Below are 25,717 nucleotides of genomic sequence, written 5' to 3' on the forward strand. Positions count from 1 at the left end.
GCCGAGTCTAACAAATGACCTCAGACAACATCATCAGGAAACACCGCTTCAAACCCAACACCATTAGAAGATTTAGAACCATCTGTGATGAATGGTTTTGAAAACTGACATGCTGAAGAATTGAGACACGCAACGTATGGGAATCTTTATTAAAGAAACGTTTCGCCACACAGTGGCTTCATTAGTATTATACAAGCAGGAAGGTATAAGAGAGAGTAGTTAGAGGTAATCAGTCCCTCAGCCTGGAGTTGTGTTCAGTCCACCAATCTTGTAGGAAGTACAGCACAGGGCCGTAGCAGTGGCTTATATACTGTTGTCGGTTTTCAAAACCATTCATCACATCTGTCAGACACTGCATCATCATGGGATCTTGATAGAGAATTCTTCAAACTTGTCCAATCTTTGGACGAAAACCTACTAAGACTAGCAGATGGTTCCACTGTGACCCCGCTGCCTCCTGCTTTGCCTCACCTGACTACAGCATATAAGCCACTGCTACAGCCCTGTACTGTACTTTCTACAAGATTTATGGACTGAGCACATTGGCTCAAGGCTGAGGGACTGATTACCTCAAACTACTCCTCTCCATATACCTTCCTGCTTTGTATAAGACTGATGAAGCCACTGTGTGGCAGAACCATCCATCGTCAGTGGTCAGTCGTCACGTGAGGTCACAGACCCTGAGCTGCTTTGGGGATTAGCGTGGACGGTTACAAAGCATGGCTTGCTTCTGCAATGTTTTAAAAATTGAGGTTGGAGAGTTGAAGGAGGAGGTCTTGCTTCTCCAGGAGATTAGGAGGCTGAAGGTCCACCTCAATGGGTCTGGGAGAGTGTGTGAGGTAGCTGGAGTTGTGGGGAATGAGGCTTCTAGCAGTGAGGTGCAGTCTGTCTCTCGCTGTGAGGAGGCTGTAGGTGGGGAGGTAGCAACGGCTACCAGCAGTGTGGTGCAGTCCAGCACCTGCTACAAGTGGCGAGTGGTAACAAGTAATGGGAGGAGAATCAGAAAAAGGAAAGTTAAGAGTGAAGATCTGAAGGTAGGAAATCGCTTCTCTGCTCTTCAGGATGAATGTACTTCAGTGGCCAATGAAGGTAAGGGTACTACTGCCCCTGCTAACAGAGGTAAGCACATTCTTGTGGTTGGTGACTCTCAGGTAAGATATATTGACGGTGCTTTTTGTAATAGGAATAAGAAGATGAGAGATAGTGTGCTTCCCTGGAGCTGGTGTTGGGGACATAGTTAACAGGCTGGATAATATCATGTCAGGTAATGGGAACAAGCCCATTATCTGTCTCAGTGCTGGTGGAAATGATATTGGGAAGGGTAGGAGAGAAGAGCTGCTAGATAAGTACAGGTCAGCTATAGATTTCATTAAGTCTAAGGGAGGGGTCCCAATCATATGTAGCATCTTGCCTAGAAGGGGAGTAGGAAATGAATGGTTGTCTAGGGCAATTGGTGTAAATTGCTGGCTAGACAGATACTGCAAGGAACTTGCAATCCCATTCATTGACAACTGGAACAACTTTTATGGCAAACATAATATGTATGCAAGGGATGGGGTACATCTCTCTCTGGGGCTGGGGTGGTAGCACTTGCAAACTCAATTGAGAAGGCCATTGGTGAAATGCCTATGATTTTAAACTGATAGAAGATAGAGGTATGGGTGTGCATGGGAAACAAGCAGGTTGCAACACTAGGATTGGAAACAGTAAATGTATAAAAGGCATTCAGCATGAAGTTATAAATAAAGACAATAGATCAGGTCAGCAAACAAAGGGGGACAGCAGAGGGCAGCAAGGGACTAGCTCCCTTAAGGTTTACTATACTAACAGCAGGAGTGTAAGAAATAAGATAGATGAGCTAAGATTAATTGCAAGTGCAGGAAACATAGATATTATTGCTATAACAGAGACCTGGCTCAATCTGAAAGATAGAGAGATGCCCTCTGAATGTCACATACAAGGCTATAAATTATTCCACACTGACAGGGTCAACAGGAAGGGTGGAGTAGCGATGTATGTCAGAGAATTTAAATTGTGTTAGACAAGATATAAAATTAGAAGTGTCAGCCACTGAATCTGTTTGGTTACAGCTTCTCGAGGGCCGAGAAAAACTAATTTTGGGTGTGATTTACAGGGCCCCAAATCTTGATAGGGAGTGCAGTAAACTTCTATGGGACGAAATTCGTAAGGCATCTACATACGAAAATGTTGTGCTAATGGGAGATTTCAACTATACACAGATTGACTGGAGCAATTTGACAGGAAATTTAGAGTCAGGTGACTTTCTTGATATGATCCAGGATTGTTTTTTAAAACAGTTTGTGACAGAGCCAACTAGGGGGAAATAACCTCCTTGACTTGGTTCTTGCCAGTAGGGAAACACTAATTAATAATCTTGAGGTTAATGATGAGCTTGGGGAAAGTGATCACAAATCACTCAGTTTTAATATATCAAGGAATTCCCCTAATAATGACAATCAAGTCTCCATCCCTGACTTTCGCTTGGCTGATTTCATAGGACTGAAAAATTACTTAGGTGGGTTGAACTGGAATGACTTGACCAAGGGTCAGGTAGGTGGTGATGGTTGCCGATATGACGCTTTCCAGGGCATAGTTCTAGCTGCTCAGTCAAATTATGTTCCAAATAGGGAAATCAGATCAAACAAAAATGATCCTAAATGGATGAACAATAGATTAAAATATCTGATTGGTCAAAAGAGAGGCATATATAGGCAAATCAAAAGAGGAGAGGGGCAATTAAGAAATCGATATATTCAGTTAAAGAGAGAAATAAAAAAGGGAATTAGAAAAGCAAAAAGAGATTATGAGGTTAAAGTTGCAAGAAAATCGAAGACTAACCCAAAAGGATTCTTTCAGGTATACAGAAGTAAGATCAGGACCCTACTCAAAAGGTCCTCGGGTCAGCTCACTGACAGTGATAAGGAAATGTGTAGAATTTTTAACACATACTTCCTCTCAGTTTTTACACAGGAGGATACCAGCGATATTCCAGAAATGATAAATTATGTAGAACAGGACGATAATAAACTGTGCACGATTAGGGTCACAAGTGACATGGTCCTTAGGCAAATAGATAAATTAAAACCTAACAAATCCCCAGGCCCTGATGAACTGTATGCAAGGGTTCTAAAGGAATGTAAAGAGGAGCTTAGCAAACCTTTGGCTAATCTTTTCAACACATCACTACAAACTGGCATGGTGCCAGATAAGTGGAAAATGGCAAATGTGATACCTATTTTCAAAGCAGGTGACAGGTCCTTAACTTCGAACTATAGACCAATAAGCCTAACCTCCATAGTGGGAAAATTTATGGAATCAATAATTGCCGAGGCAGTTCGTAGCCACCTTGAAAAGCATAAATTAATCAACGAATCTCAGCATGGTTTTACAAAGGGGCGTTCCTGCCTTACGAATTTATTAACTTTTTTCACTAAGGTATTTGAGGAGGTGGATCATGGTAATGAATATGATATTGTGTATATGGACTTCAGTAAGGCTTTTGACAGGGTCCCACATCAGAGACTATTGAGGAAAATTAAAGCACATGGAATAGGAGGAGAAATTTTTTCCTGGATAGAGGCATGGTTGACAAATAGGCAGCAGAGTTTGCATAAATGGGGAGAAAGAGTGGGGAAGCGTCACGAGCGGTGTTCCACAGGGGTCAGTGTTGGGCCCCCTGCTGTTCACAATCTACATAAACAACATAGATGAGGGCATAAAGAGCGACATCAGCAAGTTTGCCGATGACACCAAAATAGGCCGTCGAATTCATTCTGACGAGGACATTAGAGCACTCCAGGAAGATTTGAATAGACTGATGCAGTGGTCGGAGAAGTGGTAGATGCAGTTTAATATAGACAAATGCAAAGTTCTAAACGTTGGACAGGACAATAACCATGCCACATATAAACTAAATAATGTAGATCTTAATATTACGGATTGCGAAAAAGATTTAGGAGTTCTGGTTAGCAATAATCTGAAACCAAGACAACAGTGCATAAGTGTTCGCAATAAAGCTAATAGAATCCTTGGCTTCATATCAAGAAGCATAAATAATAGGAGTCCTCAGGTTGTTCTTCAACTCTATACATCCTTGGTTAGGCCTCATTTAGATTATGCTGCACAGTTTTGGTCACCGTATTACAGAATGGATATAAATGCTCTGGAAAATGTACAAAGGAGGATGACAAAGTTGATCCCATGTATCAGAAACCTTCCCTATGAGGACAGACTAAGGGCCCTGTCTCGGCACTCTCTAGAAAGACGTAGAATTAGGGGGGATATGATTGAGGTGTATAAATGGAAGACAGGAATAAATAAAGGGGATGTAAATAGTGTGCTGAAAATATCTAGCCTAGACAGGACTCGCAGCAATGGTTCTAAGTTGGAAAAATTCAGATTCAGGAAGGATATAGGAAAGTACTGGTTTGGTAATAGAGTTGTGGATGAGTGGAACAAACTCCCAAGTACAGTTATAGAGGCCAGAGCGTTGTGTAGCTTTAAAAATAGGTTGGATAAATACATGAGTGGATGTGGGTGGGTGCGAGTTGGACCTGATAGCTTGTGCTACCAGGTCGGTTGCCGTGTTCCTCCCTTAAGTCAATGTGACCTGACCTCACTAGGTTGGGTGCATTGGCTTAAGCCGGTAGGAGACTTGAACCTGCCTTGCATGGGCCAGTAGGCCTGCTGCAGTGTTCCTTAGTTCTTATGTTCTTATAAACAGCAACGGCACGAGCATGTGACCGGAAGTGATCAAGAAAAAAAGAGCGAGAAGCTGCCGTAGGTAGGAGAGCTTTGGTGCATGCAGTAGGGGAGAATAGACACAATCCGCCGGAGCCTCCCAAGGGGAAAGGTAAAAGGCAGATGCTACATGAACATACAAGGGAGGCAACTGGAGAGAAGACCGGAATGAAGACCTAGATAAAATGGACGGAGTAAGCAGGGGCGCCGATCAAATAACGGGCCTCTACTAATGTCTGAGACCAACCTATACATAGAAGGAACCCAAATGTCATGAGAGCAAAGTAACGAAGGCAATGAGCATCACAACGATTGGCTAAGGAAGGAACATTGCCTCTGCATAGAGGGTTTCAACAAAGGATGAACAAAAGGCACCAAAGCATAAACATAGACCCTGATGATAAAGGAGTTCTAACTTAGAAAGAGTTATAGAAGCCACAGAATAGACTTGGTCGCCATAATCCAGCTTCGACAAGACTAGGGTGGAATGCAAACAGTAGAGTCTGGCGATCTGCTCCCCATGAACGATGCACAAGAATTTTAAAGAGTTTCAGCCGATCATGACAAGCTGCCTTCAAAGAGGAAATGTGAGGATTCCGTGTCAACTGGCGATCGAACAAAAGGCCAAGAAACTTTATTGTATCACATTGTAGGATACGTGAGCTGTACAAATACAATGGAATATCTGGGACAAGAGGATGTTTAGTGAAGGTAATAAAATGGGTTTTCCCACTAGGAAATTTAAATCCATGAGAACTGACCCATTGGGAAACATGGTCAATTGCTTCCTGAAAGGAGGCTGCTACCAGGCGACAGTCAACGCCTGCATAAGCTATAGCGAAGTCATCCACAAAGTGACAACCAAATATGCGATAGAAGAATGGAAGGTAGGTCATATATAGCCAAGAGAAAAAGAGTAGTGCTAGGGACACAACCTTGTGGGACTCCCTCGGTCTCAACAGAGTCTGAGGAAAGAGAGTTGCCAACATGGACACAAAAATGTCTTTCAGATAATTATTATAATCAAAGAAAGTGCTAAACCGACAAGGGTCATACAGCATTGCAGGGCAGGAAATAGTACTGGGGCTATAAACATCTAGGTGGAGAGAGGATCAGAGGCAAGGGGAGAAAAGAGCTGGAAAGGACATTAGGGGCTATGTGTCAAAGTTTGTACCATAAAGCAGTTGCTGACAAAAAGTCAAAAAGTGATTGTAAGCCAAAGGCAGGGCTATCTGCAAGAAGGGAAGACAAGGTAAGAGTTGTAGGGTGGCGGTGTTGTTGGAGGTAAATCCTGCAAGCTCGCTGGTAACCTGGGCAATCTACAGGAAAGTGAAGAACCGAAATAGGGACCTGACAAACTGCACAGAGAGGAACAGTGTGCCATTCCATGAGATACCCATGGGTAAGGCGAGTATGGCTAATGCGGAGACAGGAGAGTGCAGTCTCCCGAGTATAGCAACAGTGGTAAGAAGATGGCCACAAACCTAAAAGCAGCTTAATAGAGTGCAATTTGTTATGGTGCATACCTGACCACCATTGGTGCCAATGGCCGTGAAGATGGGCCGAGCTGACTGGAAAATAATCTGAGCAGAATATCTATAGGAAACCAGATCATGCACCGCTGACCGCACAGCAACATCCGCTTGTTCATTGCCCTTCACATCAACGTGTCCAGGGACCCAACAGAAATGACATCTTTGTTTTTGCTAGCTACACGGCACAACCATAGTTGACTACAAAGGACTAATGGATGAGGGGAATCAAATTGTTGAATGGCTTGTAAAGCAGTGAGGGAATCTGAAATGATCACAAACGTCGAAGGAGACATACATGTAATATGGAGAAGCACTATGAGGATGGTATACAACTCAGCAGTAAAAATACTAGCCGAATCAAACAGATGACCTCAGACAACATCGTCAGGGAACACTGCCGAGAACCCAATACCATTAGAAGATTTAGAACCATCTGTGTCAACTGCAACGGCATGAGCATGTGACTGGAAGTGATCAAGAAAAAGAGCGAGAAGCAGTCATAGGCAGGAGAGCTTTGGCGCACAGCAGTAGTGGAGAACAGACATGAACCTCGGAGCTTCCCAAGGGAAAAGGCAGACGCTAAATGAACATACAAGGGAGGTAACTGGAGAGAAGACTGAGTGAAGATGAGAAAATGTTCAGAGTAAGCAGGGGCACCAAACAAATAATCGGCTTCTACTAACGTATGAAACCAACCTATATGTAGAAGGAACACAAAGGTCATGAGAGCAGACAAAGTAACGAAGACAATGAGCATCACAACGATCAGCTAAGGAACATTGGCCTTTGCAAAGAAGCTTTCAACAGGGGATGAACCAAAGGCACCAAGGCCTAAACGTAGACCCTGATGATGAAGGGGTTCTAAGTTAGAAAGAGTTGTAGAAGCTGCAGAACAGATTTGGTCACCATAATCCAACTTGGACAAGACTAGGGTGGAATGCAAACAGAGGAGAGTTCGGCAATCTGCTTGCCATGAACGGCGATCGAAGGCCTAGAAACTTGACCGTGTCACATTCTGGAATATGCGAGTCATGTAAATACAATGGAATATCTGAGACAAGAGGAAGTCTAGTGAAGATAATGAAATGAGTTTTTGTACGAAAAATTTAAATCCATGAGAAGTGGCCCAATGGGAAACTTGGCCAATCGCATCCTGAAGGGAAGCTGCTACCAGGAGACAGTTAGCGCCTGTGTAAGCTTTAGCAAAATCATCCACATAAAGTGATGACCAAATATGCAATGGAAGAACAGAAGATAGGTTATTTATAGCCAAGAGAAAAAGGTGTAGTGCTAAGGACACAACCTTGTGAGACTCCCTCGGTCTGAACAAAGTCTGAGGAAAGCGAGATAAGAAAGCAGCAAGGAAGTCTGGTAGATTACCATGGAGGCCTAAGGAGTGGGCCTGGACTAAGATGTTATACCTCCAAGTGGTGTCATGTGCCTTCTTGAGATCAAGACTCCTAGGACGTGAATGTTTATTAGCAAAGGTATTTTGCACATACGTATCTAAGTGGAGCAAGGGGTCCAAAGTAGAGCGACCCTTGCAACAGCCATATTGGCGAGGATAAAGACTACCGTGAGTCTCCAAATACCATATCAGAAGTCTACTCACCAATCATTCCATCACATTGTAGATTACACTGGTCAGAACAATAGGACAATAGTGTGAGGCATCAAACCCCGAAGTGCCTGGTTTATGAAACGGCAATACAATGGCAGATTTCCATTGTTGAGGGAGAACCCCTCATGTCCAAACATGATTAAAAAGACGTAAAAGAACTGTAAGGGCTGTAGAATGCAGATGCTGCAGCATACGGATATATCATCAGGCCCAGCTTCTGATGACCGGCAAGCAGAAAGTGTGGACTCTAGCTCTAAGATAGTAAAAGGTACATTATACAGCTCCATTCCATTAGAAGAGAAATCCAGCAACCTGCAAAATGGGAGCTGGGTCCAGAGCATACTTGTCACACACCTTCTGTACCTTCTTCCAAACTGCACACACAGTGGAAGTCGTGGTAAAAGTAGAAACATAGTCTTGCCAGCAAGTGCATTTAGTATCAAGTATGATGTGGCGAGCAACTGTCCTTGCCCGTTTAAAATCCAAAAGACAATCTGCTGCCCGATTACGTCGATAACAGCCTCATGCAGCACGTTTCAAACGCACTGCACGGGCACACACAGGAGACTACCAAAGTACACATGTCTGAGAATGTCTGCCTGAGGTTTGAGGAATAGAATGTGATGCTTCAGTGAAAACTTAAGTCAAAAACTGTCACACCAGCTCATCAATAGAGGACGAAGAAAAGTCCCCACAAAAAGCGGTAAAATGAGTGTGGAAGTGCCAATTCACTCATCCAAATTGCCAACAGGGGCTACAATGCAGTCGGGAATATGTAGTAGAAGTAAGAATAATAGGAAAGTGATCACTGTTGTGCAATCTGGGAGAACAGACCAATCGTAATCAAGGGCAATTGACTAGGAACAGATAGAAAGATTGATGCAAGAGAGACTGAGTGTGAGTCAAAATGGGTGGGAGCACCCGTATTTAAAACATGGAGAGGACGAGAAGTGAGAAGAGCTTTCAATTGATCACCACAAGAGTCACAGTGGGACCCTCCCCAAAGAGTTTAAGTGTTAAAATCACCTAACAAGACGGATGGCAGCAGAGATCAAGAATGCAACATCCGGGATATACAATGCACAGGAAGGGGAGAGATAGAGAGAGCAAACTGTATACCATCTGTGCAAATAAATATGGGCTGCAGTATAATGCAGCTGAGAATGCACAAAGACCTGTTGAAATGGTATACCAACATGCACAAGAAGTACACTCTCATTAAAAGTTTCATCAGGAAAGGGATCAGAAGAATGCAACAGCACTTAGCCCGAAATGGGACGGATAACCACTGAACTAACTTTAACCTCTTGTAACCCAACACATACTGTTGAAAACTGGGAGAGCAACACCTGGAGCTCTTCCCGATTACCTCTAAGGCCACGAATATTCCATTGTAAATAAGTCATTATTCACAAAGATAGGTATGCCAACAATGAGAAGTGATAAAATCTATGGGCTAGTAGGGTCAGTGTAGTCAATGTGTGGAGGCAAAGGAATGCACATAAGCAAGGAGGAATTGGAATGCTGTGAAGGAAAAGATTGCTGTGAGGGTTGTGAAAAATAAGAAGGGGCATAAGGTGACGCACTGGTATCTACCGAGGGTTTCATCCCTGCAATGTAGTTGAGATAGCATCAAGTGTTTCAGTGGACAAGAAAGATGCTGATACCATGACTTCAGAGACAGGTGAGGTAGAGCAAGTAGAGATCAGGAAGACTGGAAGGAACCAAAGAGGTCTAAGAGGGGAGGGGAGTATGAACCTGGAGAGATGTGCCAGCAGGGACAGAAGAGGAAGGAGGCTGGAAGGGGACTGGGGAAGAAGTCTTGGTGGAACAGAAAAGGGGACCACACTATGGGGGTGAACCTCCATCTTCATGTGAGAGTTAAAATGGGGGTGAGAACTAGGCACCGAGGCCGAAAAGAAGAACTGTTGGGGGAATTGTAAGCACCAGAGGAATGTGAAGAGACTTGGGCTTAGGAGACAGGTTTAATTTCACAGGTGACAGGCACAAAGGTGCCAGTGTGTGAGGCCTTGCAGACTGTGCAACTAGTGGGCGAGATGAAGTAGAGACAGGAAGAGGTAAGGGTGTGGAGGTTTCAAAGGGTAAAACCGCAAAAGAATTAGAGACGGGCGACCCCAGAAGATATGACACCAGAGGAGCTGGTAGGTGGGGAAGACTGCCAAGGTTGGAGGTCTCCAGCTACTCGAGAATAAGGAACATGAGGAAGATTCCCTAAAGGCAGAGCCCAGAGACAGCCATGGCATAAGGCCTTCGTTCTCCTTAAAACAATGGATTTCATGTTCATTAAGATAGACCTGACATTGGCGGGAAAAGGGAGGATAAGTTTCATCGCAATTAAGTGGAGGGAAGACTGCAAGATGTATTGGTATGATCCACGGCACCACGGATTTGCAGTATTTAGCGGGATGTCCGAAGTCCCAACAATTTCAACACTGTTGGGGGCATAGGGACCAGTTTATGGACCCCTAAGCAATGTCCTGAAATATAAAATGGAGGACGGGAGTTCACAACAGTCCAAGGTTAAGCAAGCAACATTACTGGAAAAGCACCTCTGCCCGTGAGCAGGCAGGACATTTGTATCTACCCTGAGAATCGGAAGGTCCTGAAGGGCGAATTGCTCTAAAATATCACTGCAAGACAGAAAATCACACTGTACAATGGTACGTGGTAAGACCACCATATCACTGCAAGAACTGAGAGTAGCATGCTTGTGAACTGTGATAGGAACATTATCAATGGAAGATAGGAAAGATCATGAGCTTGGTCTGCATTCTGAACTGCAATGATGCAAGCACTGCTCTGAAGAGCATGAAAGAATATATTTTGGCCAATGTGTCATAAAAGAGGTTTACCAATACTGTGGTCTGAGAGATAATCAGTTGGAGACGTCGGTTGTAAGAAAAATGAATTTGGTCCATTGTGTACTTGTAAACATGGTGCATAAGGGAACTGGGTGTTGTGTAGGTCATTTCTGTGTGGAATGAGTATAAATTGAAGAACTATCATCAGCAAATGGTCTGGAAAGTTTAGGCGTAGGAATGTGGGTGGCCTGACCCAAGAATGGTGGGCTATCCGAAAACCATCGCACTGTATTTGAGGAAGCCAGATGCATAGTGAAAGATGTGCAAGAGGTAGAGGCACTAGAAGAAATGGGAGGAACCCTGGAAAGTGGAGCAGGTGATGAAGCATCACTAGCAGGAGGTAAAAGGGTATGGGAAAAGTCAGTAATGAAGTCAGGTCAGAACAGAATGTGGTGACTAAAAGGGGCCTGGGAGGAGGGGGGGATCATGGAACAAAGATTCCATGATGGTGGCACTTTTCTTATTATTACAAGGAAAAAAAAGAAAAAAAAGAAGAGGGATAGCAGAGGGACAGTTACTAGAAGGCATGAAAGGGTCATAAGTTCCCTCCCTCATCCAAGAAGACCTCGATACCGCCAGCAGTGCAGATGCAGCATTTAACCTGTGCCATACCCTACCCTTCATGCCAATAAACCAGCACTCTGGGATAGCAACCTCACATCTACAGAGCCACAAATAGGGTGGTCGGATACCTGCCACAAAGCATACCTCCTTCGGCTGCCGCCTCCCAGAACAGATAGGCAACCTACGGAGGTACATCCATCACCTGTGGACACCCCGTCCCACCTCCTGGAAATCCAGGAAGGGAGCAGGGTGCCTCCAGATGATCCAGACTCCACAGCAAACTACACCACTCTCGAGGAACCCCACGGAGTGGGATGAACCCCAGCACACTTCCCCCTACCTAGAAACTAATGCCAGAGGGAAGGATACCAAAGGCTACAAACAGGATGGGGAAAAGGGAGGGATGGGAGGGGGGCAAAGAAAGGGAAAAAAGAGGGGATGGGGAGGATGGGATAGGGAAGAGGGGATTGAGGGGTAATTAGGTTCAGTCTGAGGAAGAAGATCAAAAGGTCCAATTCCTCAGACCAAGAGGCTCTTTACCACGACAAGGAGCCCCCCTTAAAAAGGTTGCTCATGATAAATAAGCTCTAGTTTAAAAATAGAACCACTGTAACTCCTTAACTTTGGTCCAGTACACTTTAAAGCCTCCCTCTGGGATGCTTTCAAGTGTACTGCAACTATATTTTCTATATTTTCATATTCTAAACGTTTTTATCTCCATTTCACTACGAATATTTTGGCATGTAAACTGACCTCAATGATTTGTCTTTAAATTCTTCTTCATTCCCAGATGCTTTAGTCTCTTGTTAATTCATTTGGGATAATTTATATTTGATCCAATATTTGTGAGGAACATTTACAGTATATGTTCTTTGATCAGCTTTTGCATTATTTAGAAAAATGTCAAACTGGCAGTTCTATTGGTAAGATCTCCGATAGAATTACTAAGTTCATTGTAATTTGCAGAGTGAAAACCTAGGACCTTTATTCTATTAGTCATAATTTCCTACTTATAGGTAATAATTAAAGGGAATGAATTTGTGATCACTTGGGCCAAGCTCTTCTGCGGTCTTAAATTATTTACTAGTCTCAGAGTTGGCTAAAAGAAGTCAAGTTGACTAGTCCCTCTCACTGGTTGTTACAAATATATATATATTGCTCTGAAAATCAGTCCTGGACCTCTTATTAGTGGTTGGAATCTAAATTCCTTGTCAAAAAGTTCTAGTCTATTTAGATTAAATCAAAATCCCCTAGAAATGCAACATTTTCGTGTTGTTAAGCCTTAATAATTTCGTCTCCAAGAAGTCTCTTTTTCTATGTTCTGGAGTCAGTACTGAGTATCTAAGATCAGCATTTCATTTATTTCACATTCATTGTCCGTTCATTCTGAATTTATATTCTTTGTATGTAATAGCTCGTTTTCTGACAAAGCGCTATTTTACTCCTCCTTCCTTGTGTATTTCAGTGTGGAATGTTTAATTAAATCCTTGTATTTAGTACTGGGTAAGAACTATCTTTGAATAAACCTCTGTCTCGGTTTTCTCAATGATAACAACGTTTCCTCTACTTCCCGTAGTCTTAGTTTATTTTATTCCTAAAGATACAACTATTTGTATAATACATGCTGAGAAAGATTTTAATGTTTTCTTACACTGTTCATCTTTGCCTTTCTGCTGTTAATATTAATACTCAATGTTTCTGAATTTCTATTTTAATCATTCCTTGATATCATTAGCACGTTTAACTTTACTACCTGGACAACTGTTTTTAGAATTTATACCTTAATCCTGTTATTTCCAACACAAACCATACCTCTAACGTTCTTTAGTTTAAGGCCCGACATATTCTAGCAATGCTCCCTCGACTGACTTATCCACAGCTGCTACCACTACCCTAGATAGATGCACCCCAGCACTAACATACTATTTCTGCCGCAGACGTAGCTTCACTTAATTAACAGCACTTCAATACCCTTGCAGTACTTATCTAGCCATTACAGTTAACATTAACTGCTCTGGGCAACTACCACAAAATGCCCCAAATGACAAGGATTTCTCTCTCCGTCCGAATTCTGTTTTCGTGCCTCCTGATCATCCCTTCCTGGAGTTTACCTGTTTTTCTTCCTTTGCACAGATCAGATTTACAGACTAAGAGCTGTTATCCTACCTCAGCTCATTTCAAAGCCCAGCTATATCATTTACTACCATCCGTGTCGTGGGTCGAACCACGGACCCTCTATATAGCCACGGAACACCTTACCGTCATTTCCTCCCGTCTAAACAATACGTTAAGAATGCTCCTAAGACGGCTAGAAAGGAAATTTAAATATTTATAGTGAGCGGAGACAAAAAGGTCATTGAGCAGTGTGTGAAGGGCAATACCTAAAACACACACACACACACACACACACACACACACACACACACACACACACACAAAACTATCTTCCTCCTCCAGTTAAACTCCTTCACAACTGCTACAAAGCCACTGTGTATATCACATACTATGCAATAAGATCACAGTAAATAAGTGATATCACAATCTGCAGAACAACCACTGTGAAAGAATAGCGAAATTCCAAGCACTTTCCTGACTTCTCACATTATCAACTAACTATATAGTTCCTTGACAATGTGAGAAGTCACTGGGTCTACCTTTTATTTCCTTTCACATCTCACACTCCACCATGTTGTTGTGGTAGTGTGCAGACTTGGACCAGGCTTTTCAGTACCTTCCATATACATTATATCACATCTCTCGCCTTTTCTCCATAGAGCACTGAGACTTATTCTTTTTGTTAAGATACAATGCTCATACGAACTGCTGCACAACAGTGGCTCTTGTAAAGTAAAAATGTCGTATAACAAGTCACCAAAGCAAGAGGATCAGCACCAGAAACCGCTAATGTATACTACTAGTAAAAAATTAAATAAATGTACACTTGGCAATCGTACTAAAAGATCCATATAAATAGCAATATATTGTCAGCGGAGTGCTAGAGGAGCTTTCTATTTTTATACCCAAATTTTCCTGGCTAACATTCATTATTCCTTCCAATGTGTGTCACCTGTTATCTGTCAGTGGTTCAGAGGTTTATCTTTCCTGTGGCCTTGTCTCAGACCAAGTCGCCTGTGGCCTTGTCTCAGACCAGGCCGCCTGTGGCCTTGTCTCAGACCAGGCCGCCTGTGGCCTAGTCTCAGACCAGGCCGCCTGTGGCCTAGTCTCAGACCAGGCCGCCTGTGGCCTAGTCTCAGACCAGGCCGCCTGTGGCCTAGTCTCAGACCAGGCCGCCTGTGGCCTAGTCTCAGACCAGGCCGCCTGTGGCCTAGTCTCAGACCAGGCCGCCTGTGGCCTAGTCTCAGACCAGGCAGCCTGTGGCCTTGTCTCAGACCAGGCCGCCTGTGGCCTTGTCTCAGACCAGGCCGCCTGAGGCCTTGTCTCAGACCAGGCCGCCTGAGGCCTTGTCTCAGACCAGGCCGCCTGAGGCCTTGTCTCAGACCAGGCCGCCTGTGGCCTTGTCTCAGACCAGGCCGCCTGTGGCCTAGTCTCAGACCAGGCCGCCTGTGGCCTAGTCTCAGACCAGGCCGCCTGTGGCCTAGTCTCAGACCAGGCCGCCTGTGGCCTAGTCTCAGACCAGGCCGCCTGTGGCCTTGTCTCAGACCAGGCCGCCTGTGGCCTTGTCTCAGACCAGGCCGCCTGTGGCCTTGTCTCAGACCAGGCCGCCTGTGGCCTTGTCTCAGACCAGGCCGCCTGTGGCCTTGTCTCAGACCAGGCCGCCTGTGGCCTTGTCTCAGACCAGGCCGCCTGTGGCCTTGTCTCAGACCAGGCCGCCTGTGGCCTTGTCTCAGACCAGGCCGCCTGTGGCCTTGTCTCAGACCAGGCCGCCTGTGGCCTTGTCTCAGACCAGGCCGCCTGTGGCCTTGTCTCAGACCAGGCCGCCTGTGGCCTTGTCTCAGACCAGGCCGCCTGTGGCCTTGTCTCAGACCAGGCCGCCTGTGGCCTTGTCTCAGACCAGGCCGCCTGTGGCCTTGTCTCAGACCAGGCCGCCTGTGGCCTTGTCTCAGACCAGGCCGCCTGTGGCCTTGTCTCAGACCAGGCCGCCTGTGGCCTTGTCTCAGACCAGGCCGCCTGTGGCCTTGTCTCAGACCAGGCCGCCTGTGGCCTTGTCTCAGACCAGGCCGCCTGTGGCCTTGTCTCAGACCAGGCCGCCTGTGGCCTTGTCTCAGACCAGGCCGCCTGTGGCCTTGTCTCAGACCAGGCCGCCTGTGGCCTTGTCTCAGACCAGGCCGCCTGTGGCCTTGTCTCAGACCAGGCCGCCTGTGGCCTTGTCTCAGACCAGGCCGCCTGTGGCCTTGTCTCAGACCAGGCCGCCTGTGGCCTTGTCTCAGACCAGGCCGCCTGTGGCCTTGTCTCAGACCAGGTCGCCTGTGGCCTTGTCTCAGACCAGGCCGCCTGTGGCCTTGTCTCAGACCAGGTCGCCTGTGGCCTTGTCTCAGACCAGGTCGCCTGTTGCCTTGTCTCAGACCAGGTCGCCTGTGGCCTTGTCTCAGACCAGGTCGCCTGTGGCCTTGTCTCAGACCAGGTCGCCTGTGGCCTTGTCTCAGACCAGGTCGCCTGTGGCCTTGTCTCAGACCAGGTCGCCTGTGGCCTTGTCTCAGACCAGGTCGCCTGTGGCCTTGTCTCAGACCAGGTCGCCTGTGGCCTTGTCTCAGACCAGGTCGCCTGTGGCCTTGTCTCAGACCAGGTCGCCTGTGACCTGGTCTCAGACCAGGTCTCCTGTGACCTGGTCTCAGACCAGGTCTCCTGTGACCTTGTCTCAGACCAGGTCTCCTGTGACCTTGTCTCAGACCAGGTCTCCTGTGACCTTGTCTCAGACCAGGTCTCCTGTGACCTTGTCTCAGACCAGGTCTCCTGTGACCTTGTCTCAGACCAGGTCTCCTGTGACCTTGTCTCAGACCAGGTCTCCTGTGGCCTTGTCTCAGACCAGGTCGCCTGTGGTCTTGTCTCAGACCAGGTCTCCTGTGACCTTGTCTCAGACCAGGTCTCCTGTGACCTTGTCTCAGACCAGGTCTCCTGTGACCTTGTCTCAGACCAGGTCTCCTGTGGTCTTGTCTCAGACCAGGTCTCCTGTGACCTTGTCTCAGACCAGGCCGCCTGTGACCTTGTCTCAGACCAGGTCGCCTGTGGTCTTGTCTCAGACCAGGTCTCCTGTGACCTTGTCTCAGACCAGGCCGCCTGTGGCCTTGTCTCAGACCAGGTCGCCTGTGGCCTCGTCTCAGACCAGGCCGCCTGAGGCCTTGTCTCAGACCAGGTCGCCTGTGGCCTTGTCTCAGACCAGGCCGCCTGTGGTCTTGTCTCAGACCAGGCCGCCTGTGGTCTTGTCTCAGACCAGGCCGCCTGTGGTCTTGTCTCAGACCAGGCCTCTTAGATTGGAAATGAAATATTACAGGATAAAGAATTAAGAAGTACACAGGAGAGTAAAGGTTTATGTATATTGAATATAAGTAGAAGTTAGTAAGACTTACCTGTCATCTTAATTAAGTCGTCATCGAACAGGAAGAAAAACTTAGCAATGATGACAGTGAAAATAAAGGACAAGTTTCCATTTCATGCTCACTTGACAGGACGGTAGTGCTTGCCCTGTACTTGACAGGACGGTAGTGCTGCCCTGTACTTGACAGGACGGTAGTGCTGCCCTGTACTTGACAGGACGGTAGTGCTGCCTTGTACTTGACAGGACGGTAGTGCTGCCCTGTACTTGACAGGACGGTAGAGCTGCCCTGTACTTGACAGGACGGTAGTGCTGCCATGTACTTGACAGGACGGTAGTGCTGCCATGTACTTGACAGGACGGTAGTGCTGCCCTGTACTTGACAGGACGGTAGTGCTGCCCTGTACTTGACAGGACGGTAGTGCTGTCCTGTACTTGACAGGACGGTAGTGCTGCCATGTACTTGACAGGACGGTAGTGCTGCCCTGTACTTGACAGGACGGTAGTGCTGCCCTGTACTTGACAGGACGGTAGTGCTGCCCTGTACTTGACAGGACGGTAGTGCTGCCCTGTACTTGACAGGACGGTAGTGCTGTCCTGTACTTGACAGGACGGTAGTGCTGCCATGTACTTGACAGGACGGTAGTGCTGCTCTGTACTTGACAGGACGGTAGTACTGCCCTGGACAGGACGGTAGTACTGTCCTGGACAGGACGGTAGTACTGCCCTGGACAGGACGGTAGTACTGCCCTTGACAAGACGGTAGTACTGCCCTGTACTTTACAGAACGGTAGTACTGCTCTGGACAGGACGGTAGTACTGTCCTGGACAGGACGGTAGTACTGCCTTGGACAGGACGGTAGTACTGCCCTGTACTTGACAGGACGGTAGTACTACCCTGGACAGGACGGTAGTACTGCCCTGGACAGGACGGTAGTACTGCCCTGGACAGGACAGTAGTACTGCCCTGGACAGAACGGTAGTACTGCCCTGGACAGGATGGTAGTACTGCCCTGGACAGGACGGTAGTACTGCCCTGGACAGGACGGTAGTACTGCCCTGGACAGGACGGTAGTACTGCCCTGGACAGGACGGTAGTGCTGCCCTGGACAGGACGGTAGTGCTGCCCTGGACAGGACGGTAGTACTGCCCTGGACAGGACGGTAGTACTGCCCTGGACAGGACGGCAGTGCTGCCCTGGACAGGACGGTAGTACTGCCCTGGACAGGACGGTAGTACTGCCCTGGACAGGACGGTAGTACTGCCCTGGACAGGACGGTAGTACTGCCCTGGACAGGACGGTAGTACTGCCCTGGACAGGACGGTAGTACTGCCCTGGACAGGACGGTAGTACTGCCCTGGACGGGTCCCAGGGATGCAGCACCTGAACGCAGTTGCAGAAAAATCTTGACCTGAATTAACTACTCTCCATGTGGGTTTTTTGCTACTAATAATAAAATATGACTTACCTGGTTAGTGTGGTGGTGAGTGAGGGGCGGGTTGTTGTTTTGGTTGAGCACCTTCTTGGGGTACCCATGGTTGCTGGTGGCAGGTTCTTTCCTGAAGAACCTCATGTTCGCGTTCAAGATAGTCCCAATAGCTTTATGGGTAGCCAGGTTGACCTAGTTAGGTGACTAGCCTAAAAGATGTTAGGCCTATAGCTAGCCTGGTCGATGGAACAGTTTGCAAAGTCCATAATCAGGGCTTAAGTGCATTCAAGTGGACTCATTATATTAAAATTTTTCAACATATTATACTGTCCACTTAGTCACATCTGTATTTTTTATATTTTATTTTCAAATTTATGTGAGAAATTACTACAAACTTTCCTTTTTCGTGGCCAAAATTAAGTCTGTCAACTTGTGTTTCAACGTCTCGCCACTGAACACTGTCTGCTCTCCTGCAACATGTCCACAACATTTATAATGCCAGAAAACACTATATACATAAAACACTATATACATAAAACACTATATACATAAAACACTATATACATAAAACACTATATACATAAAAGATGTATAAATTCACATACGAACCATGAAAAAATTAAATATATTTTCTTTAAACGCAAAATCTAATAAAAAAAAATGTACGAATTAAGAAACAACAGCGAAGTTAATATAAATATTCTTGAGTCTTGTTGAACTGTTGACTCATGACTTACTCACCTGCATGACAAGTGTTGTTGAACTGTTGACTCATGACTTACTCACCTGCATGACAAGTGTTGTTGAACTGTTGACTCATGACTTACTCAGCTGCATAACAAGTGTTGTGGAACTGTTGACTCATGACTCACTCACCTGCATGACAAGTGTTGCAGGCTTGTGGTAACACCTTTACACCTGCTCACTAATATTTCTGTCACGACCCACATGACCTTAACAAGGTTCTACATAAACTCAAACCTTACATTATTAAGTCCATCTCAGCAACAATACTCGCCCTTAAATGTTTACCAAACTATTTTATATATTAATATAAGATACAGACAATACTAAGAGTACGTCTGGTGCCATATTGGGCTATGATACAATCATGACGTACAACTGACGTAGTCATGACGTACAACTGACGTAGTCATGACGTGAGCTAGCATAATAGAAGTGCATTAGAATGCGAGGAATGACAAGGCAACCTTCGTTGTAGCCACTTCACTTTTTTTAACAATATTCACTTACAATATGAGTGTTATTTAAAGATAAGTAACAACATCCACTGTAAAAAAATAAGAAAAAATATAACAAAGTGTTGACAATATACTAGCAGCAGGAAGAACAAGCTACGTCGCTTAACACTGTACCTGGCCAGTCAACGTCGTGCGTCGGACGGATGAGAAGGGAAAACTTATAGAAACACCAACATTTGTGATCCTTCAAGAGTAAGATAGGAAAATTTCAGCAAGTGCTTGATCATCCAGGTTGTGATGGCTATGTGGGTTGCGTGGAGCAATATCCTAGCAGATCCTAGCTAATATGGCGGTAACCGGATAAGCATGACTTCGATACGGTCAGTACTACAGGGAATTGTTAATGGGAAGTATTAGACGAGTTTAATACAAAGATTATCCAACTTACTGTTTGAAATCGACACATGCATGGTTCCTGTAGAACTTTAGAAGTACCGAGCGAGGTCGGTGACACCACCACCTCCGTCGATCAAGCCTAAAAGTGATCCGGCTTCCAACATCCAATAGCTCTTGGCTCTTCACGTACATATTTAAAGATCACTCAGAATCTACATTTACACAATTTAAATGTACTAGCAGTCTACTCACTCAAATTTGTTGATGGCAGCACATCGTTACTCATCCCTCAAGTACACTGCAATAAGTAGGTCAATAAACTAAGTGACTTTGTGCACAGTTATACGAACAGTAGATGGGAAGCTAACTTGTAGATGTTAGGTTGCTCTCAGTCAACACCTGGAAGCTTACACGTCCACCTCATAACATCGCCTCAATTTTTCGTCTCCTTTCTTAATACATTCACTCTTGATGGGTTTCGTAAGTTTTTCTTCTCTTTCAGCAAGGCCCTGGGCCAGGTTTATCTGGTGCTAGCTTGGTCAACTTGGCTGTTGTTGCTGGCGGCCCGCTGGCCCATGTATCCATCACACCCTGATTGATCTGGTACCTGACAGAGGAAATTGTCTAGTTCTTCCTTCAAAACTTCTGCACTTGGTCCAGCAGTTAATGATATCTTCTGGCAAGATGTTGACACAGTTCTCTTACTATGTATGTTGACACAGTTCTCTTACTATGTATGTTGACACAGTTCTCTTACTATGTATGTTGACACAGTTCTCTTACTATGTATGTTGACACAGTTCTCTTACTATGTATGTTGACACAGTTCTCTTACTATGTATGTTGACACAGTTCTCTTACTATGTATGTTGACACAGTTCTCTTACTATGTATGTTGACACAGTTCTCTTACCATGTATGTTGACACAGTTCTCTTACCATGTATGTTGACACAGTTCTCTTACCATGTATGTTGACACAGTTCTCTTACCATGTATGTTGACACAGTTCTCTTACCATGTATGTTGACACAGTTCTCTTACCATGTATGTTGACACAGTTCTCTTACCATGTATGTTGACACAGTTCTCTTACCATGTATGTTGACACAGTTCTCTTACCATGTATGTTGACACAGTTCTCTTACTATGTTGACACAGTTCTCTTACTATGTATGTTGACACAGTTCTCTTACTATGTATGTTGACACAGTTCTCTTACTATGTATGTTGACACAGTTCTCTTACTATGTATGTTGACACAGTTCTCTTACTATGTATGTTGACACAGTTCTCTTACTATGTATGTTGACACAGTTCTCTTACTATGTATGTTGACACAGTTCTCTTACTATGTATGTTGACACAGTTCTCTTACTATGTTGACACAGTTCTCTTACTATGTTGACACAGTTCTCTTACTATGTATGTTGACACAGTTCTCTTACTATGTATGTTGACACAGTTCTCTATGTTGACACAGTTCTCTTACTATGTATGTTGACACAGTTCTCTTACTATGTATGTTGACACAGTTCTCTTACTATGTATGTTGACACAGTTCTCTTACTATGTATGTTGACACAGTTCTCTTACTATGTATGTTGACACAGTTCTCTTACTATGTTGACACAGTTCTCTTACTATGTTGACACAGTTCTCTTACTATGTTGACACAGTTCTCTTACTATGTATGTTGACACAGTTCTCTTACTATGTATGTTGACACAGTTCTCTATGTTGACACAGTTCTCTTACTATGTATGTTGACACAGTTCTCTTACTATGTTGACACAGTTCTCTTACTATGTTGACACAGTTCTCTTACTATGTATGTTGACACAGTTCTCTTACTATGTATGTTGACACAGTTCTCTTACCATGTACGTTGACACAGTTCTCTTACCATGTATGTTGACACAGTTCTCTTACCATGTATGTTGACACAGTTCTCTTACCATGTATGTTGACACAGTTCTCTTACCATGTATGTTGACACAGTTCTCTTACCATGTATGTTGACACAGTTCTCTTACCATGTATGTTGACACAGTTTTCTTACTATGTTGACACAGTTCTCTTACTATGTTGACACAGTTCTCTTACTATGTTGACACAGTTCTCTTACTATGTATGTTGACACAGTTCTCTTACTATGTATGTTGACACAGTTCTCTTACTATGTATGTTGACACAGTTCTCTTACTATGTTGACACAGTTCTCTTACTATGTATGTTGACTATGTATGTTGACACAGTTCTCTTACTATGTATGTTGACACAGTTCTCTTACTATGTATGTTGACACAGTTCTCTTACTATGTATGTTGACACAGTTCTCTTACTATGTATGTTGACACAGTTCTCTTACTATGTATGTTGACACAGTTCTCTTACTATGTTGACACAGTATGTTGACACAGTTCTCTTACTATGTATGTTGACACAGTTCTCTTACTATGTATGTTGACACAGTTCTCTTACTATGTATGTTGACACAGTTCTCTTACTATGTATGTTGACACAGTTCTCTTACTATGTATGTTGACACAGTTCTCTTACTATGTATGTTGACACAGTTCTCTTACTATGTATGTTGACACAGTTCTCTTACTATGTATGTTGACACAGTTCTCTTACTATGTATGTTGACACAGTTCTCTTACTATGTATGTTGACACAGTTCTCTTACTTACTATGTTGACACAGTTCTCTTACTATGTATGTTGACACAGTTCTCTTACTATGTTGACACAGTTCTCTTACTATGTATGTTGACACAGTTCTCTTATTATGTTGACACAGTTCTCTTACTATGTATGTTGACACAGTTCTCTTACTATGTATGTTGACAGAGTTCTCTTACTATGTATGTTGACACAGTTCTCTTACTATGTTGACACAGTTCTCTTACTATGTTGACACAGTTCTCTTACTATGTATGTTGACACAGTTCTCTTACTATGTATGTTGACACAGTTCTCTTACTATGTATGTTGACACAGTTCTCTTACTATGTATGTTGACACAGTTCTCTTACTATGTATGTTGACACAGTTCTCTTACTATGTATGTTGACACAGTTCTCTTACTATGTATGTTGACACAGTTCTCTTACTATGTATGTTGACACAGTTCTCTTACTATGTTGACACAGTTCTCTTACTATGTTGACACAGTTCTCTTACTATGTATGTTGACAGTTCTCTTACTATGTTGACACAGTTCTCTTACTATGTTGACACAGTTCTCTTACTATGTATGTTGACACAGTTCTCTTACTATGTTGACACAGTTCTCTTACTATGTTGACACAGTTCTCTTACTATGTATGTTGACACAGTTCTCTTATTATGTTGACACAGTTCTCTTACTATGTTGACACAGTATGTTGACACAGTTCTCTTACTATGTTGACACAGTTCTCTTACTATGTATGTTGACACAGTTCTCTTACTATGTATGTTGACACAGTTCTCTTACTATGTATGTTGACACAGTTCTCTTACTATGTATGTTGACACAGTTCTCTTACTATGTATGTTGACACAGTTCTCTTACTATGTATGTTGACACAGTTCTCTTACTATGTATGTTGACACAGTTCTCTTACTATGTATGTTGACACAGTTCTCTTACTATGTTGACACAGTTCTCTTACTATGTATGTTGACACAGTTCTCTTACTATGTATGTTGACACAGTTCTCTTACTATGTATGTTGACACAGTTCTCTTACTATGTATGTTGACACAGTTCTCTTACTATGTATGTTGACACAGTTCTCTTACTATGTATGTTGACACAGTTCTCTTACTATGTTGACACAGTTCTCTTACTATGTATGTTGACACAGTTCTCTTACTATGTATGTTGACACAGTTCTCTTACTATGTTATGTTGACACAGTTCTCTTACTATGTATGTTGACACAGTTCTCTTACTATGTTGACACACAGTTCTCTTACTATGTTGACACAGTTCTCTTACTATGTTGACACAGTTCTCTTACTATGTATGTTGACACAGTTCTCTTACTATGTATGTTGACACAGTTCTCTTACTATGTATGTTGACACAGTTCTCTTACTATGTTGACACAGTTCTCTTACTATGTATGTTGACACAGTTCTCTTACTATGTATGTTGACACAGTTCTCTTACTATGTTGACACAGTTCTCTTACTATGTTGACACAGTTCTCTTACTATGTTGACACAGTTCTCTTACTATGTATGTTGACACAGTTCTCTTACTATGTATGTTGACACAGTTCTACTATGTTACTTACTACGTATGTTGACACAGTTCTCTTACTATGTATGTTGACACAGTTCTCTTACTATGTATGTTGACACAGTTCTCTTACTATGTATGTTGACACAGTTCTCTTACTATGTATGTTGACACAGTTCTCTTACTATGTATGTTGACACAGTTCTCTTACTATGTATGTTGACACAGTTCTCTTACTATGTATGTTGACACAGTTCTCTTACTATGTATGTTGACACAGTTCTCTTACTATGTATGTTGACACAGTTCTCTTACTATGTATGTTGACACAGTTCTCTTACTATGTATGTTGTTCTCTTACACAGTTCTCTTACTATGTATGTTGACACAGTTCTCTTACTATGTATGTTGACACAGTTCTCTTACTATGACGCAGTTCTCTTACTATGTATGTTGACACAGTTCTCTTACTATGTATGTTGACACAGTTCTCTTACTATGTATGTTGACACAGTTCTCTTACTATGTATGTTGACACAGTTCTCTTACTATGTTGACACAGTTCTCTTACTATGTTGACACAGTTCTCTTACTATGTATGTTGACACAGTTCTCTTACTATGTATGTTGACACAGTTCTCTTACTATGTATGTTGACACAGTTCTCTTTATATGTTGACACAGTTCTCTTACTATGTTGACACAGTTCTCTTACTATGTTGACACAGTTCTCTTACTATGTTGACACAGTTCTCTTACTATGTTGACACAGTTCTCTTACTATGTTGACACAGTTCTCTTACTATGTTGACACAGTTCTCTTACTATGTTGACACAGTTCTCTTACTATGACACAGTTCTCTTACTATGTTGACACAGTTCTCTTACTATGTTGACACAGTTCTCTTACTATGTTGACACAGTTCTCTTACTATGTTGACACAGTTCTCTTACTATGTTGACACAGTTCTCTTACTATGTTGACACAGTTCTCTTACTATGTTGACACAGTTCTCTTACTATGTTGACACAGTTCTCTTACTATGTTGACACAGTTCTCTTACTATGTATGTTGACACAGTTCTCTTACTATGTATGTTGACACAGTTCTCTTACTATGTATGTTGACACAGTTCTCTTACTATGTATGTTGACACAGTTCTCTTACTATGTATGTTGACACAGTTCTCTTACTATGTATGTTGACACAGTTCTCTTACTATGTATGTTGACACAGTTCTCTTACTATGTATGTTGACACAGTTCTCTTACTATGTATGTTGACACAGTTCTCTTACTATGTATGTTGACACAGTTCTCTTACTATGTATGTTGACACAGTTCTCTTACTATGTATGTTGACACAGTTCTCTTACTATGTATGTTGACACAGTTCTCTTACTATGTATGTTGACACAGTTCTCTTACTATGTATGTTGACACAGTTCTCTTACTATGTTGACACAGTTCTCTTACTATGTTGACACAGTTCTCTTACTATGTATGTTGACACAGTTCTCTTACTATGTATGTTGACGCAGTTCTCTTACTATGTATGTTGACGCAGTTCTCTTACTATGTATGTTGACGCAGTTCTCTT

General features: G+C 43.6%; 1 protein-coding gene across 1 annotated transcript in view; it reads right to left on the minus strand.

Annotated features, from left to right (window-relative positions):
• LOC128706544 (unconventional myosin-Ie) overlaps nt 1–25,717 on the minus strand; it is a 701,146-nt gene that overhangs the window by 640,125 nt on the left and 35,304 nt on the right. Inside the window, exon 2 of the mRNA XM_070089967.1 lies at nt 18,324–18,754. Within this exon, the coding sequence (XP_069946068.1) occupies nt 18,324–18,428 (105 nt within the window). The 5' untranslated portion in view covers nt 18,429–18,754. The remainder of the gene's footprint in view (nt 1–18,323; nt 18,755–25,717) is intronic.

The sequence above is a fragment of the Cherax quadricarinatus genome, chromosome 3 (genome assembly GCF_038502225.1).
Source record: "Cherax quadricarinatus isolate ZL_2023a chromosome 3, ASM3850222v1, whole genome shotgun sequence".
In the NCBI taxonomy this organism is placed as follows: Eukaryota; Metazoa; Arthropoda; class Malacostraca; order Decapoda; family Parastacidae; genus Cherax; species Cherax quadricarinatus.